This window comes from Dendropsophus ebraccatus, chromosome 15 (assembly GCF_027789765.1).
Source record: "Dendropsophus ebraccatus isolate aDenEbr1 chromosome 15, aDenEbr1.pat, whole genome shotgun sequence".
Classification (NCBI taxonomy): Eukaryota; Metazoa; Chordata; class Amphibia; order Anura; family Hylidae; genus Dendropsophus; species Dendropsophus ebraccatus.
Window position 1 is genome coordinate 20,613,731 of NC_091468.1, and position 18,501 is coordinate 20,632,231.

General features: G+C 41.4%; 1 protein-coding gene across 7 annotated transcripts in view; it reads left to right on the forward strand.

Moving 5' to 3' along the window:
- Positions 1 to 17,108, forward strand: part of SOCS5 (suppressor of cytokine signaling 5) — a 69,811-nt gene extending 52,703 nt beyond the window's left edge. For 5 of the 7 annotated variants that reach the window (XM_069955583.1, XM_069955582.1, XM_069955584.1 and 2 more), the window contains one exon: positions 2,703 to 13,916. In XM_069955583.1, the coding sequence (XP_069811684.1) occupies positions 2,715 to 4,322 (1,608 nt within the window). In that variant the 5' untranslated portion in view covers positions 2,703 to 2,714 and the 3' untranslated portion in view covers positions 4,323 to 13,916. Of the gene's footprint in view, positions 1 to 2,474; positions 2,536 to 2,702; positions 13,917 to 16,557 lie in introns of those variants that run through there. The other 2 variants (XM_069955585.1, XR_011360336.1) reach the window with 2 other exon arrangements.
- The last annotated feature ends 1,393 nt before the right edge of the window (positions 17,109 to 18,501 follow it).

Here is an 18,501-nt window from a genome sequence, read left to right on the forward strand (position 1 = left end):
GAATGTGAAATTACAGCTAACGGTTTAACAATTTTAGATTCAGATCTAAATCTACATAAGAACAATTTTTCGGCCGTTGCCTGCAATTACACAGAACAATTATCGTTTAAATTTGACCGATAAATGCCTTATCACATAGTTTGATTATTGGGCTAAATGGGGCTAGGGATCATCCGGCAAGCAAGCCGCTCTGTTCTGTTAAATAATCAGCCACACATCTCTCCGTGTAATAAGGGATGTGTATCTGTCGGCCAATTGCAGGAAAAGGTAGCACAAAAGCACAACTAATGTAGAGTGTCTGTAAATGATCAGGAAGATTGGCGCTCATTTATAGACCGATCCAGGCTGATTAATGACGTTTTAACTTAATCCACATTGATTGGACAGTGGGGCTTAGTTTCAAAGGAGCACCCAGTTCTCTAATCATTATTTTGCATATTAGCCAGGCAGGGGAACAGGAACTGATTGTAAGTATGTTCACACTGAGTAAATCAGGCGGAAATCTGCCACAGAATCCTGCCTGCCTCAGTGTGACATTGCTTCTCTATGGGAGAGAGCGCGCTCTCCCATAGATAGGCTATGGCACACTGAGGCTGGCGGAATTCCGCCTGATTTACTCTGTGTGAACATACTCTTAAGGGCCCTATTCCACCGGACGATTATCGTTCAGATTATCGTTAAATCGTTCAAATCTAAACTATAATCGTTAGGTTGAAATGTAGTTAACGACCGAACGAGAAATCTTTGGTCGCTTTATAAGACCTGGACCTATTTTTATTGTCGCTCGTTCGCAAAACGTTCACAAATCGTTCGCATTGAATAAGACGTCGTTCGCATTGAATAAGACGTCGTTCGCAGTAGATACGAACGCAATAGCGAAGAAAAAACGATCGCAAATACGATCATAAGTAACGATTATCGTTCCATGGAAATGAGTGAACGTTTTCAGATCATTCGCAATAGTGGTCGTTTGAGATTGTTAATAGTTAACGATTATGCAAACTATAATTGTCCGGTGGAATAGGGCCCTAAGGCCCCTTTCACACTGAGCAAAAACGGTGGAATTGAATCCCGCCGTGCTCAGTGTCCTGCAGTATCTCTATGGAAGTGCGCTCGTGCCTCCACTGGCGCCGATCTCCGCTCAAAGAAATTACATGTCACTTCTTTGAGGGGAGGAAGCGGAGGCGCACGCGCGCTTCCACAGATACTGCAGGACACTGAGCATGGCGAGATTCAACGGTCGTGAGGTCCACCGCACAATTCTGCCATTTTTGCTCATTGTGAACGGAGCCTTAAGCAATGGAGACGTACAGAACAGAAAATATTTTCTATACTTATATTTTCGACACGTGCACAGAAATTGTGACACTGGAGACAGGGACTGATGACCGTGTGAATGCTGTATTTCACACAACCTATTATGTTTTGGTGTATGGGTAAACGCCAGTAACAATAGGAAACCCATCAAACATAGGAAGAATATACACGATTGAGGTTAAGAGCTGTGTTACAGATTTTTCCCAGTTACCGTATTTTTCGCTTTATAGGACGCGCCTTTTGATAAGACGTACCCTTGATTTTAGGGGGGAAAAATAGAAAAAAATAATTTTGCTCATTGTCACAGTTTGGAGATAGCAGCAGTGTGATCGGTGCCAATGCCCCCATATAGTGCCCCACATAGTAGCCAATGCCCCCATATAATGCCCCACATAGTAGCCAATGCCCCCATACAGTGCCCCCCATGGTAGCCAATCCCCCCTGCGACTAGAAAAACAACAAACAGGCTACTCACCTATCCACCGGCCCCAGCAGCTCCTCTCCCGACACTCCGGTCTCCCGTCATCCTCCAGCACAGGCAGCGGGGGACAGAGAGACTGCCGCTGCAGAACACTTCCGGGACACAGGCAGCGTCTCTGTACCCCACTGCCTGTGCCCGGAGGATGACGGGAGACCGGAGTGTCGGGAGAGGAGCTGCTGGGGCCGGCGGACAGGTGAGTAGAACAACGATCCCCTCCGCCCGCCCAGCCGGCCCCCTCCATCGCCGCTTAGCCGATCAGGAGCCCAGGAAAGTTCTGCTCATAGCACTTTCCCGGGCTTCTAATCGGCTCAGCTGAGCGGCGATAGAATGGGCGGGCTGAGCGGGCGGAGGGGATCGCTCAGGGCCGCTCACTATGCATATGTATAGTGAGTGGCAATACAGGGGGCGGGCGGGACGGCTTCCTTGCGGTGCTCGGCACTGCTTGGGAGCCGTCTTCGCTTTATAGGACGCACTTGGTTTTTCCTCCCACTTTGGGAGGGAAAAAAAGTGCGTCTTATAAAGCGAAAAATACGGTAACTTCAGTACAGAAGTAAAAAATCCACAACAAATCTGCACACTTCTCACTCTCTTGCCCTGATCCCCCTGCCATGGCAGCCCAATGGTGCCCAGCCCCTGGTTTACAAAACTTTCTGCTTTTATTTTGACATGTGGGCAGCATTTGCATGTTGAGACAAAAGCTGGATCGTCATGGCAGTTGCGACTGGGGATCAGGGCAGGTAAGTTAAATTTTTTCCCAATTTTTCATGCTAACCTGGACCCTTAAATTAACTTTTTGTGGCGCTGGACAATACCTTACTAATTTATGGTTAAGATCAGAGTTTGTAAACTTGTATTAAATTGCCTTTTAATTCTGTGTGTGACTTATTCTTTCTGTTCTTTTCAGGTTTACTGATCAATGGATAAAGTTGGAAAAATGTGGAATACATTCAAATACCGGTGCCAGAATCTATTTAGCCATGAAGATGATGGAAATCAAACCAACGTGGTGGATATTAACGCAAACAGGTGTTTGGGTGGTGGAGAGAAGGCAGAACCTTCCTCCAGTCAGTCACCCGCATCATCTACAAATCATTTGCAGAGGAACATCTCTTCTGATCTAAGCTTGGCTCCTTTAAGTAGCTCTAGTAGAAGAGGTCTGAATTGTGTATCTGAGATGCCACAGCTAGTCGAAATTAGTATTGAAAAAGACAATGATGTGGGCCTTAATGCTGGTGCCCGATTGGCGCGAAGGGACTCTTATACTCGGCATGCTCCATGGGGTGGTAAAAAGAAACATTCTACCAAAACTCAGAACTCTCTTGACCCTGATAAGAAAATTGTCAGGCAAAGAAGTGGACTCCCAAGAAGAGACCGAAGGCATGTAGTAGGATCAGCTCACGACATGGAGGTCATGTCTAATAGAGCTATCGGAAGCCGCAGTTTAAGACAGAGACTTAATGAGACTGTAGGATTGTGTTTTCCTATGAGAACATATAACAGACCATCCAAGCCACTCTTTGCAACCAAGAGAAAAATCCATCTTTCGGAGCTAATGCTTGAAAAGTGTCCATTTCCACCTGGCTCCGACCTGGCTCAAAAATGGCACCTGATTAAACAACATACAGCCCCCGTCAGTCCACACTCAAGCATATTGGAAAATTTTGAGCAAACTCTGCTTTCCACCGAAGATGAAGAAGATAGACTACGTGAAAGGCGTAGACTTAGCATTGAAGAAGGTGTTGACCCGCCACCCAATGCCCAGATCCACACATTCGAAGCTACAGCACAAGTTAACCCAGTATATAAGCTCGGACCAAAACTTGCTCCCGGCATGGCTGACATGTCGGCGGACAACAGTGCAGCATCACATGGTGGTTGTGAATCTGAAGAAGACGGCACTACTCTCTGTCTACAGTCTCGTCGACAGAAGCAGCGTCAGTTCTCGGGAGACAGCCATATGCAAACTAATAGACAGGGGGCTTGGAAAGTCCACACGCAGATTGATTATATTCACTGCCTTGTGCCAGATCTAGTAGAGATTACGGGCAACCCCTGTTACTGGGGCGTCATGGATCGCTACGAGGCAGAAGCATTGCTGGAAGGCAGGCCAGAAGGCACATTTTTGCTCAGGGATTCAGCACAAGAGGACTACCTTTTCTCTGTGAGCTTCCGTCGCTACAACCGATCTCTGCACGCTCGCATTGAGCAATGGAATCATAACTTCAGCTTCGACGCCCACGATCCCTGTGTATTTCACTCCTCCACTGTTACAGGACTCTTAGAACACTATAAAGATCCTAGTTCTTGCATGTTTTTCGAACCCTTACTTACGGTACCCTTGAACAGGACTTTCCCGTTCAGCCTGCAGTACATCTGCCGGGCAGTCATTTGCAGGTCTACCACCTACGATGGCATTGATCTACTTCCTCTGCCATCCATGTTACAAGACTTCCTTAAACAATATCATTATAAGCAGAAGGTCAGAGTGCGGTGGCTGGAGAGGGAACCTATTAAGTCAAAATAAAACACATTTCTGTCTCTACCTTCCAAAATATCACCTCGTAGACTTAGGGTATGCTCAGTTTGTATCAGATAATAAAGCACATGTACCTGTACTTAGAAGTAATAGAGTATGACACTTCAAGCTTTAAGTGTATCTGTAAACTATAATCTGCCTATAGGGAAGGCCGGGGTGCATTCATCAGGAACTATGAAGCAGAACTTTTTAGGCTGCATGTTCTTACGAATGCTGACGCTTTTCGTGCTAATGCTTGGTTTTTCTTCATTCTCTAGCAGGAGCTTGAGGTGTCCACATGGCTTTTTTTTCCCCTTACAATTAACAGTAGCTGAATGTTCCCGACTAAATAAAAACACCAGACAGATGGCATTTTTGTGGCAATCCTGTTACGGAAATAAATTTGATGCCTTTTTGTGAAGTTCGAAGTGTGTAGGGTGTATCCAGCAATCATTAGCTTGACTTTTTTTCCCGTATTTCACCCAAGTTGGTGCTGATACTTGTGTGGTTGGTCTCATACAAATAACTTTCACAGATATCCCCAGAGCTACTTGGTTAATATTAAAGAAAAATTTGAGCCCAAGATGAAAAATTGGGCGACTTTTTGAATTCTCCCGGTATTAAAGTTTCACCACTGTAACAGCTAGTGAGAGATACTGTATGCAGCTTAATATTCTGTACGGGGATCATTCATGTAATTTTTTTTTTTTTTTTTTTTTTAGTAGTGACATCATCTGTCTCTTATTCTACCAGACGTGAAATCCATTGGGCGGGCTGATAAGCTATTGGTTTGAGGAACCTACTTTAAGCTCCTCCAACGCTTTCTAATCTTTACATAGTCACCTGTGAATGTTATTGGGTAGCACTTTTATCGGGCATTGGGTCCAGTGCTCCATTCTTTTGGATATCTTAAATGCAAACTTTGATACAAGGGCAGGTTCTTGACATGGAGGGGAGTTGGCATTTACTTTATGATGCATCTTGTGCAATAGGTTGCCGGCATTGATCAGGAAGACTGTTCCTTAGGGATTATTTTTTTTTTGCCTTTTTCCAGCACTTATCTTAAGGATCTTTTGACTTGGTTCCAGCCCTTGTTCCTTGACTTTTATCCCATTGAAACATAGTGTCATAAAATATGAATTGGTGCAAGAAACATTCAGTTGTCAACCTTGGAAGAAAAAAAACAACATAATTGCTCATTTCTAGTTTATAAATCTGGATGGTAACCTGTACAGGCCAACGATGATTATGATTAATGTTTATTATATAATAAAATAGGGGAAACAGCGGTAGAAGAGTTCCTAAGACTTGTCACCTCAGCACAGTGGTAGTATATCCATTTGGTGGGGATAACATAGTATGTATAATGTTTTATGCCCGAGTGATGTCACTATAGTGTATTGATGGGCTCATCGATGACCTAGCCCACCTAATGGCTTCATGCACATTGTGTAGGTGACAAGTCTTCTGTTAAACTTTGTTTTGTGGCCTTTATATCACAGGGCTCATGTTTTTTCATGGTGGCTTACTGTTTTAGCCTGTTATTCCTGTTGTCCAAAATAAGTTACCATTGTCTTCCATTTCTAAAAATCAAAGTAACTTTAAAACTAAGTGAACTACCGAGACTACCATAGAGACCCGCTAACATATATATTTTTTTTTTTTTATACATATATTAATGTCATTTGGACATCTGCCAGGTAACACATTTCTCCTGCAGGGGAATTCACTGCCCAACCAAAGAGAGCCTCACGTTTATAGGGTCTTAGAGAAGAGAACCCCTTTAATGCTCAAAGATGGCCATACACCTAGAACTTAGGTCGGCAAATCTGCCCTTTTTATTGGTGCTGACCGTCCATCTGCTATGTGTGAGATGTTAAGCATGTGCTAAAGAGGAACAAAGGATCGGGCATGCTTAATTCCAGCTTTCTCGATCCTTCATTCTAAAGATGTAGTCTGGTTGGGCTTGCTGGTAACCTCTTTACCCACTGATTCTGTCTGACTATAATTAGGCACCGGAATAATTAATTTATGTAGCTACCATACCAGCAACGGTTAATGTAAATGGAACCCGTCACCATTTTTAAGCCTTGATTGATAAATCTCTTCCTGTTTGAGTATAGGGAGAGATCTATCAGTCAAGGCTATGGTGGATGGGGGGCAGGCATAAGCAAGCAGGGCCTGCCCTGATGACTCTTGGTTCAGGCAGCATGACAGAGCCCTCTTCTTGTATATACAGAGACCCAGTGATGGTTTTTGTTGCGCTACTTCATGTTATACCTTACCCAGTCCACCCCTCCATGAAAAAGCATCAGATTTATATACTTAACTTTTTTTTTCTCCTTGCCATTAAATATTTGGAACTCCTGTTCCATAAGGTGTTTAAGGTACTGTGCATTCTTTGCAATTGTAAATATTTTTTAAGACTGCATTGGCACTTTAAATTTTAACCCCTTTGGTTTAAACAGAGGGGTATTAATAGTGTACTCTGCCACTGTCTGGGACAGACACATTGGTGGCATTGGACAGTGTTGCAAATGCTCTCTGGCTGAGCATTCTGAAAAAAAACAAAAAAAATTAAATGTTCATATGTGTTCATTCTTGTACATGTCGGTGTTAGTACAAGCACCATTGCTCAGATTCTTGAAAGTGTATCCTTTTCTTAAGCACGGTTGAAGTTGCATATTTTGCTAGCTGGACCTCAGCGCCTCATGCCTTAGCGATGATCCTAGCTCTTAGTAAATTGATAGGCTGTATTTTGAATTATTGGGTTCAGCCGGCAAAATGGCCGCCTCCACAGTGGAAACGCAGATCGATGCACTGTAAGAAACACATAATAGTCATACCCGTAAAACTTTTTTGAAGTTTAGTTCTGAGATGGTACATCTCTATGCAATCCTAACAAGAAGTGTTTATTGCTTCCTGTGCCTTTTTATATCTTTTTTTTTTTTTTTTTTTTTCCTTTTTTGTCGTCTTGTCTTTCGGTGCTTTCTTTTTGCTTTCCCGTCTACATAAGCGTAATAACTGATCCTCCCATGTCTTTAGACTGGTCAGTTATCTAGAGTAGAACTTAAGATAAGACATGATTGTTGGCCTAGACATTTTTTTTGTTGATGTTTGTGTAGACACAGAATTGGTAGCCTGTTCTATACACCCCCCCCCCCCCCCCCCCCAAAAAAAAAAAAAGTGTTTTTGTTTTATGCTGTTACCCTAAAAGTGTAAGATTAAGAAAAAAAATAAAGGATTATTAATTTGTACTGGTGAAACTTGAAAAATTATTTGCTTGTGAATAGAAGATTTTACTTTAACCCATATCCCATCCTTACGCTCTGCGATAGGCAACAGTTGTGAAAATGAGCTGAAATAACCCGATGACCATGTTGAGGCGCAATGTGCATGAGATATATAGTATATCGTTTACATTAACTATTAACATCATATATGCATAAATTTTATATAGTCCCAAATCTTGCAGGTTATCTCAAAATAACGTCTAATTACGGCAAATTGCTTTGTAGGGGGCGCTACAATCAAGATGTATTCTATTAGAACAGGTGTAAAATTTTACTACTACAATGTTAGTGACTCAATCTCTCAGTGTTGCTTGTTGAGGCGGCAGGAGGATGTCGGTGTAAACTATCCGTCAAAGCTTTAGGAAAGTTTAGCGCGGTTGCATGAGATTATAAAATGTCAGGTTATTTCTGAAAATGGAGCCATTAATTTAAATGTGACTGGGCTGCAATACCACACACAGCCAGTGGATGAATGGCGCTGTTGTGCTAACTTGAAGTCAAACGTAAAAGTCTAGCAGAGATTATAACATCGGGTTTGACAGCAAATTATATTTTTATATATATTACATATATAATATTGTACAGTATTCCGAACCTCTGATCTAGAAAGTCAATAACTGCTGGAAGACTATGCTAATAGCACTTATGGTTTTGTCCCATAATCTCCTTATTGACTGTCATGGCACCTATAGTCACATCCTTGTGTGCTCATGGCCTCACAATAAAAAGCCTTATGAGTGCTACATAGTGTGGGGATATCTGACGTAAAGCTAACTCGGGGGCCGTCTCAAAGATAAGACATTCCTCCCGACAACCCCATACACATGAATGCTCAGCTGAACGTACATGTGTTCAATGGGAAGAGGGCAATAAGCCGTGAACAGACTCCTCTGGTTCTGGAGTTGACCTGCCCAATCCTTCTTTCCACTATTGAGGGAGAATCTGGAGACCCTTATGCACATTAGACGGTCGGATTGACTGACATTTATCTAATGTGAATGGAGCGTCTTTAAGCTTGCAGAGGAGATGGTGTTACGACCAATGAGAGATGTTGCCTTTTAGTAAAGCCGGATGTAGCATTGCGCATTGGGACAGTAGTGGTGATCAGGGAACACTATCCATAATCTTCATTGCTAATGCATTGAACTAATCCGTCATTTGGACTCCATTAAAATTCCCAATACTTTCTTTTGTTTGTACCAAAGCATAGCGACCCCCCCCCCCCCCCTCTCTCTTATATATATTTTTTCTTTTTACCCTTCATGTGTATACCAAAGTATTTTAGACTTACTAATGCGTTATATGCAATTGTGCTGGAACAATTCTCTAAGTGTGCACTTTAATCGCCTTCGATGTTGTAAAGTGTGAATTGCTGACATGAAGCATTTTACATATTATTTTACCTTTTGGCTACAGTGTAAAAGTATTTCAGAAGGATGACTAACCCTTCACGCACCGGAGGGGGCTGCCGCATTACTGCCCTCAGTGCATTCTCTGCCCCTCTTCATAGTGACAGTCTATAGACAAAGCTCTCGACTCTTTAGGAACACTAGAAGATTCCAGTGTTTTTGTAAGAAAAATAAAAAAGTCTATGTGGATCTGTAAATAGACCTGAAAGTTGATAAAACTATATGTGCTAGTATCAGATTTGTGTATTCAGCCATTGTGAGTGTACAGTACATATAAACCTTACGTACAAAGTATAAACCAGTACTGTTAGATTAGCTGCTTATAAACCTACAGAATCACCAGCATGAAGTTGCACCAGATCTGTATATTCTGTGCGTTTAGCTTGGCCGTCTATGTAATTTCCATATCCTGACATACTAGTGAATTGGCTTAATGCCCCCCATCTAAGCTTGTCCAAAACCAGGAAACCTCTTTTCTTCTCATGGCTGCTGGCCATATGACCTCTGGATGAAATGGTCACACCCGCTTTAATTGCTGTTTTGCAAAGGTCGGTGGTGACTGGTATAGCAGTTTCTCGAGTGTCGAGTAAAGTACGCCACCATTGTTTTTTTGTTTTGTTTTTTTTTTAGTTGAAGTCTGTGTAGTGTATGGGGTGTTTTGCCCTTTAGTTATGTGTGATGTGATGAACCAGATTTTTTTTTTTTTTTTTTTTCAGATTAGTCTCAATTCAGCAGTAGATTGTAAAAAAATTTAGTCGATGTTAAAATAACAATGCATCAATTCAAAATGGTGTACACTTTCGAATAAAATAAGCTTTTTAACCTACTGCCAATGTGTGATGCGGGGTTGTCTATTTTCACATCTTGTCTGGTTGTGTTCTCTACTACTTGTGTTGGTGGACCAATATCCTATTGTCTATGTAGGAATGCAACTAACACAGCAATATTTCCAGGCACCGCCCTGGAGGTCTATTGGGTATTGGCCATTACGTGAATTAGGTTAGGGCTACACAGTGAAGTTAAGATCGTAGTGTCATGTTGAAGGTTGCATTGATCCAGTTTGGTTGATTTTTTTGCCAACAGTCATATCGTCTTGAACTACCTTACAGGTTGCAGCATAACTGCATACACTATCTGGTTGCAGTCTTAATGTTGCATGGTAAGAGTCACCATTTAGCTATAGCCATAGATTGATATCATTAAAGGGAAACTGTCACCATGAAAAATCTATCGAAGCGATCTGCATCATGTTGTAGAACAGGAGGAGCTGAGCAAATTGTTATATATCTTTATGGGAAAAGATTAAGTATAACTTGTAATTTACTGATTGAAATCTCTGATCCTTGCTAAAGAGTCCAGTCCATTGAGGACACCACCCTCTGGACTTCTTAGCAAAGAATGATCCGGGGTTTTAACCAATTTATACAGTATATTTCCCCCAAATAGATCTATCTATACAGTTCTTCATGTTCTATAATATGATGTTGATAGATTAGATAGTATTGTCTTGGTGACAAGTTCCCTTTAAGAGTTAGCCATTACAAGATCACCAATTCCAGGCCACTTGAGTTACAAAACTTCTACCAACAAAATTTGGTTGGTGCAAATTTTGGTGATCTAATTGCAATTTGCCATCCTAAAGCACATGTCTCTTTGATTTGATTGTTCTCCTTCAACAAATGCATTGTCAGCCTGATGTTTGGAATAATCTACACACATGACCGTATAGGTGTCTTACAGAAGACACATTCTCTTCTGTGCCCCCTTATTCCAAATCCCTTGGTTATGACGTATGGTGCTACTGCTGTGACCTTGTTCTTGATTTACAGAATTTTTATGCTTAGTAGCTGGACATTTCTAACCACAACATTTCATCTAGTATCCTAAACCTGATCATGTGTACCATTTACCAATTTACATCTTCCATATATCCTCTTTACTGCATTAGGCAATTGACAGGTTCCTTTAATTTCTAAAAGTCTTGGGCAAATTTTTGCCTTGAAATACTGACCGTAGATTTCAGTGACATGTACTTGAGGGCCCGATATTGCTAAAGATTCAAGTCTTTAGTTCCGAGTTCAGTCCAAAATTGTCCTTACATCATTTGGGCAGAACATAGGTTTACGTACAGGGTCAAACTTTTTAAGAATGTGGTCTCCTTTCAAGCAATATTAGTAATTGGTGGCCATGCACCTTCAGTAGCTGTTGGTCGACAGCTTTTTCTCCGGCCCCACCAATACACATAGATGCTTGGTGTAATGAGTTGTTGCAAGGCATTTCTTTAGCCTATCCCCCTTGAGAACAAAATGATCAGGCATTGAAATGCAGCATGCCTGATCCATCCTTCATCAGCATCCTCCATCAGTGGAGAATTGAAAGCTCCTTATAAACTTCTGATAATTGGCTAGTCAGGCCATGTATTCTCTTATGTGTATGGGCACCTTTTATGCTATTTATACATATTTTATACATATTTTGCCAATTGTAATTGAGTATAGAGAGAAGGGTTGAAATAGATTTTTGAACTGTGTGATTTAGAACGTTACCAACACACATTCTATCGATGTAGATAATGATTAGATTGCATGAAGTGAACGTAACCATATTACCATGCCTTTGAATTGATCTATTTCAACATATCACATCCTTATTGATTTCATTGTACATCGCCAACCTTAAAGCCCTTTACAAGGCCAATTGTTGGCCAGGAGCGTTGCTAGAAACGCTTCCTGTCAAATGATCTTCCGAAAACTTATGAGGGGTTGAGAGATGGGTTATGGACGGGGGCTTGTAGTGGAATCCAGTCTGAAACCTAAATGTTACATTATCTATGAACCTTTATTCATAGGCATATTTCTTTATCAAATTCTTCTTAGAGACTCATTTACACTTTACGGTTTGTCTTTCATTATCGTCGTGGTTTTTGCAGCCCCTTAATTTGCATTGGTTACAGTTCAGACTTTTTTAGTCGTTTGCGTGCAGTATTGGTTATGGAGAATGGGTGACTGTGGGGAAAATATTTTGAATGAAATGTCAAAAGTGAAAGAAGTGGAATCCTTTTAAATGCGTGAAGTTAACAAACAATTGGAATTTTAATGGAGGGTTTTTCGTCTTGCACTGCTGATCCTCCAGATCAGCCAAATTAGTTAAACAAAACTATTTTTATATTAGAGGCTTACGGTAAGACAGAATAGAGAGTATCTTGTGTCAATATTTTTATATATAGTAGTAGCTGAGAGCATGGTGAGCTGCATGCAGTGATACTGCTCTCCTTCCCTCATTTTTTTTTTTCTCTTCAATTATTGGGGCCAAGGCTCAATAAGTCCAATATTGATTGAAGACCATATGATAAACCTTAAAGTTGTCCATTTTGTTTTATGATTCTGACATTTGAACTAATGATAGTTTGCAATGGTTCTATGCTGTACTAATACGATTGGTTGGGACACAATTTTTCCCCAGTATATCACTATGGCATACACCTGGTATATTAATGAAACTGAATGCAATGTTGTCAGCTATTAAAGAACATCTGTGACTGCTTTACGTATACACCCTAAAAGTTGGGAGGCTCTTTTGATATGCTGGATGAAGAAACCAAATTGGTATATGTTGCACATCAAAGGTGGCCACACACATTAAACTGGGGTTTACTGAATCCAGATTTATTTTGTGATATTGACCAGTAAATGAGTGAGATGATTGGTCAATGTTTGGCTTGTAATGGGAGGGATTGAAGACATTTCTGATCTCTGGGGCAAAACCGCTACCTGGGGTGTCTCCTTTACCCACTGATGACATAAATATAGGTATAAAGAGCTAATTGGGGATAACTGAATGTGTATGATCGCCTTAAAGGGAACCTGTTTTATGATGCATCGATCACAAATCATTGGGAAGGTCCATTGACGCCTCTGCCCCATTGGCCTTGATTGATAGATCCCTCCCTATACCCAAACAAGGAGGGAGAAATCAGTCAATGCTGGTAGGGCAGGAAGAAGCCTCGGGGGACCACCCAGGTGACTCATGGTTCGGGCAGCATGAAAGTGATGACAAGTTTTCTTTTAATTCAAATAGAACAGAATACACACAAAACAGTAAATGTCCCGTTTTCCACTAAACTGACATTTTATATAAATCTAGCGCTACCGGTAAATGCAGTTCTAGTTTTTCATCCCCAGCGTTTAATCCAAAACAAGACGTCGCAAAAAGACTTTTTTTTTTTTTTTTTAAACTTTTTCTCATTGAAATAAAAAAATAAAACCCACTTGAAAGATCATCCTCTATAGCAGATGTTAAAAGATTTATCTAATGGCTTAGCCTCAATCCGATCCCTTTTCTTAATAGAATCATGCCACGCTTTTCATTTGTCACAATCTGAAAAGACATCACAGTTGGGATTATCCAGATACATGACCCCAATGCCTTATACAGAACCTTGGTGCAATTTCTATCGTTTATTTATTTCAGATTTTTTTTTTTCTTCATTTTACTCCAAAATAAATAAATAAACAATGTTATACTTCATACGGTGACTATCATGTTTCACTATGGAAAAAAAATTAAATTTTGTTAAAGGTTTATATATTGTAAATGCAGATGTGTTAACATCTATATTTTGTTCATGTATAGCCATGGTAGATAATGTGAGGCTTGTCGGTGGGCGACTCGTCACCGATGTTGGGAGAGGAGGAGGATGGCGATCTACCCAGGAAAGCCGCAGGTTGCCTACCGTTGTAGGATCTCTGTTTTGTTACAAACCTGTCTTGTTAGTTCACAGTGAATACCATATAACTCTGACAATATTAAACTTTAGAGGCCACAATTTTTATTTTACTCAAAAGCTGACATTCTTGGTGCTTTGACTTCTATAATCCTGTCTTAAATCTAAATAAAGTAATTCTGTATCTGTTCTCCCTGGTCTCTTGTTTTTCCTTTCAGTCTGGACTGAATGGTCAACAGGTTAATTTAACCTGCTGATATGTCCCTATTGCGCACGGGGGGCCGAGGATGAAGGTATTTCTATTAACTTCATCTTCTGCGCTATTTCCATGCACTTTGCAGTTTAATCCCGCATGTAGAAAGCCCATCCAAACGGCCTTACTACACGACAGCAAAGTGCATGGAAATGGCGCCAAGGATGAACGTAAAAGACATACCTTCCTCCTCAGGCCCCCAGTGTGCTATAGGGAGCTATCAGTAGATTAGAGTTGTCTAACCTGCTAATAGTTTCCTTTTAAAACTCATGTAGTCTAACAATCTGCTGGCTTGAACAGTCCGTTATAAGCAGAGGATGTTGCCTCAGGCTACACATTTCCTCTATGAATTAAAGAAATAGATGGACCAGTTCTGTAAGAGCCACTTGGTTGTGATCAGTCCTCACGTGATAGTGATAGAGATTCACAAAAATTTTATTTGGGTCTTTGTACGTGGCCTAATATTCAGCTGGGTACAGCTGCAAACAAATGGAGGTCACCGTGATCGGTTCTCACTTGCCAATGAATAGCATGGCTGGGCCGCATGAACAGTTGCTGTATTGTATGTGCAGCCATTAGCATGCATTGTTATTGGCCGCATATCTCCTGTTTACACAGATGTGCGGCCGATAATTTTTATGGCTGCACAAAAGATCAATATCGGCTGTCAAGCAGCGTGTGCTCACTGATCGGTAAATCTCTGGCACCTTTACACAGGCCAACTATTTACTAAATCGGTGTTCTTAGAAAGACTTGGTAGCAATCATCAGCCTGTGTAAAAGAGCCTTCATTATGAATGCTTTTACTTGCCAAGCTAGTGTTTCTAAGATGCCGAAGTAGATGAGGGAAACCCATCAAAGTACCATGTATATGTTCTAGTTGCATTTGAGTTCCAGGGCAGGCTTCAGTAAATGGCAGCTCGTTTTTTGCTGGAGTTTAGCAATGCATAGGTGCAGCACAGGGAAGTCTTAGTGAAGAAAATGGAAAGATGCTTCTGCTTATCCCACACACGGTCTGAATAGTAGAAAAATAAATCATCTGTAAAATAGCCAATAGTTTGACTTATGATACGTTTAACATATAAAACAACTAGGTGGCATTACTGACATTAAAGGGGTTATCCAGCGCTACAAAAACATGGCCACTTTCTTCCAGAGACAGCACCATTTTTATCTACAGTTCAGGTGCAGTTTGCAATTAAAGGAGAACTCCGGGCTTTTGTAATTTTTGCTGGGGTGGATGAAAGAAGGAACATGCTCACTCCTCCCCCGCTCCAGTGCAGATGCCAGTATCCCACAGCTCTGGCCCCCCCGATCCTGGCCACTTCTGGGTCTGAGCCGGTGACCTGGGATGTTACTACTTTCATCCTCCCCTGATATACACACACCCAGTCATCAGCATTACGTATAAGAGAAAACCTGACCATCCATGGGAGCTGCCTAATGGTATTGTCCATTGACAGGCGCCATTGTAACAACATAAGGGTGACCTGTTATAGCTAATCTGGGGATAGTACATCATACAGTGTTCTGCCAGCGGCAAAACATTTACTTTTCGCCACTAAAATAAATGACATAAACAGGCTGATGAGCATTTGGGTCATCTCACAGTTATGAGCTGATATTTTTACTCCAGACGTTGCCTCCACCAATGAATTACTACTAAGGTTTGGCTACGTTCACTTGGTTATGAGTCACGGTAGAAGTGAGGGATTGTTCTGTTTGCTTTTTAAGATCCCGTCTTCAGGACACATACGCAGGTGTTTTGGATATTGACGACCCATAAGTACGAGGTATATAAGAAGTGTTTTCTCGTAATTGTTGAATGGTAACTGATGTGTTATAGGATCTGTCGCTTCATTTTATATATTTGCTTACAGAGTCTTGGAAAAATCGATGATGATGGTCACATTGCATTTCCGGAAAAAGATCAGACCTTACATCTTAGGTTGATATCTAGCTAGGGGCAGCATCAGGTGTTTACATGTTCTCCCCCCATTTGTTTAGGTTTCCTCCTTACATTCCATAATATACTGATTGGTTATTTGATGTTAAAGGGGTTATCCAGCGCTACAAAAACATGGCCACTTTTGCCCCACTCTTGTCTCCAGTTTGGGTGGGGTTTTGAAATTCTCTTCCATTGAAGTAAATGGAGCTTAATTGCAAACCACACCTGAACTAGAGAGGACAATAGTGGGGGAACAGTGGCCATGTTTTTGTAGCGCAGGATAACCCCTTTAAAGGGGTATTCTCATCTCTGCTAACATAGTTATACGTGTAGGATTTGTCACGTTAAACACTGGTGGTGTTGCAGCCTCTGGAGCATTTAAAGGGGAGCTCCACATAAGAAAGTTTTCTATTAAAAGTACATTAAAAGTTATATAGATTTGTCTATACAATGTATTACCATAGCTGTGTGGTTCTGCCATACTGGTAGCTGATAGAAATCCAGGAAGTGGAGAAAAATGGCCTCTGTGCTACTTCACATTGTCTCCTGCTCCTCCTGCTATCCCCCATTAGGAGACAAATATTCCATGCCTCTGTCTCACATTGTGTGTGTTTTCTAGGCACAGGCTGATGATGCAGACGGGGCAGTGTGTGATGTCACAGGAGGCGCGGCTGGATCCCCCAATCCCCTGAGTGATTCACCATCTCTGACCGGCCAGAAGAAGGTGCAGCAAGGACTGTAGACTGTGATGAACAGCTGAGGAAAAGCATTGCATTCTGGAACCAGTACTGCATTCTAGGAACTGCTCAACCAGGAAGTACAGAAACACAATACAGAACCATGACAGATCATGTAACATGTAGAATGCACACAGAGGACTTGATGTCACTAAGCATGCGACTTGAAATTAGGAAAACTTAGGAAATTGGTTGCACCAATTGGCTGAGCAGGACCGATGGGAGCCGGGAGCCTTACATGCAGTTGCGGCGCCCAACAGGTAATATATGCTCTTGGCGACAGGGGGTTAACTCATGTACTCACAGTGGGATGTCAATGTACGTGCTCTCATAAGGATGAATGCCACTGGATCCGCTGCGGATTTGGTACGTGTGAAGGTACCCTTAGGGGTCTCGTATCAAAAGGGGGTGAATACATATGCGCGGGGCAATTTAGAGCTTTATATCCCACCCCCGAACTTTAAAAAAAATATATATATATTCTTTAATTCACTAATTTAGACTATTTTGTCCATATTAAACTCTGATTAAAACATAAATATGTAAACACAGGTTGTAGTGTAACAAAATAGATAAAAAGTTGGGGGGGGGGGGAGGAGAATATGATGTACATACTATGGGGGAGATTTATCAAACATGGTGTAAAGTGAAACTGGCTCAGTTGCCTCTAGCAACCAATCATATTCATGGGAAAATGAAAGGTGGAATCTGATTGGTTGCCAGGGGCAACTTAGCCAGTTTCACTTTACACCATGTTTGATAAATCTCCCCCTATATTTCTATACAGCATTATATATTTACTAGCCAGGTCATTGCTTTTAGAGCAGAGTGGTGGTCGGTAACCAAGACAGCAAGCTGTCAATGATGGGAGGAAGGGTGGCAAAATTAATGTATATGCAAATCTATTGACCTTGATGAACCCTAGAAGTATAACTATGTACTATGTTTAATATAAATCACAGGATTATTAGATTGTGAGCCCCATAGGGGACATGGACTACTATGAGAGATGGCAGCCTGTGTTATGTTGGTATATGTGAAACAAAAACAATGCACTTGGGATGAAATATTTCATAGTAAGAGCAAAAACCGATAAAACATTAGTTATTTAGAAGCGGTGAAGCTTCTCACGTTATAGTAAAAGCTACATAGAGGAACACAGCTGCATCAACAGAAGCAAATGTCGTCCATGAAGGTCCCCTGGTTTCTTACTTAAACTGCGCTTATTGCATTTACAATGAAACACCTTCCTCGCTTCATAAAGCTGTCAGGTAACGGCTGCGGTAACAGCTCCGAGCGGGTGTAATACCACTAAACACATCTCCGCTATGCTCCACATAAAGAATGTACATTCATTGTTTTCCAAGCTGCTCGGTGACCTGTATCGTCACTCTGGCCCAGCACTCTGTTCTGGGACCAACAATAACAGAGCCCGTAATGTCTGAGCTATAAGAAGTGCAGGCAGATGGTTTTCCACTGTGTGGTTAATCTAACATTACTCAGTGCTATAGAAATAAGACTTGTGGTTAGCTCCATGTAGGTTGGGCAGATCCTAGTAGAAACCCAAAGCAAGCTCAAGTGGGAGAGATCTGACCTCACGCCTAACCTCCAACTAGTCTGGGTGAAGATTGCCGCAGATCCACACCTGTTTTTGGATAAGGAGACACTATGTAGAGTTTAATCAGAAAGGGTGTCAATAAATAATCCACTTCACCTCCTTGGGGATCACCACTTTGATCCTTATAACTGCATGATACAAAGTACTTCTATAAGTCTTCCCCCCCCCCCCCCCCCCAAAAAAAAAGGCAACCATATTTTTCTGTTAT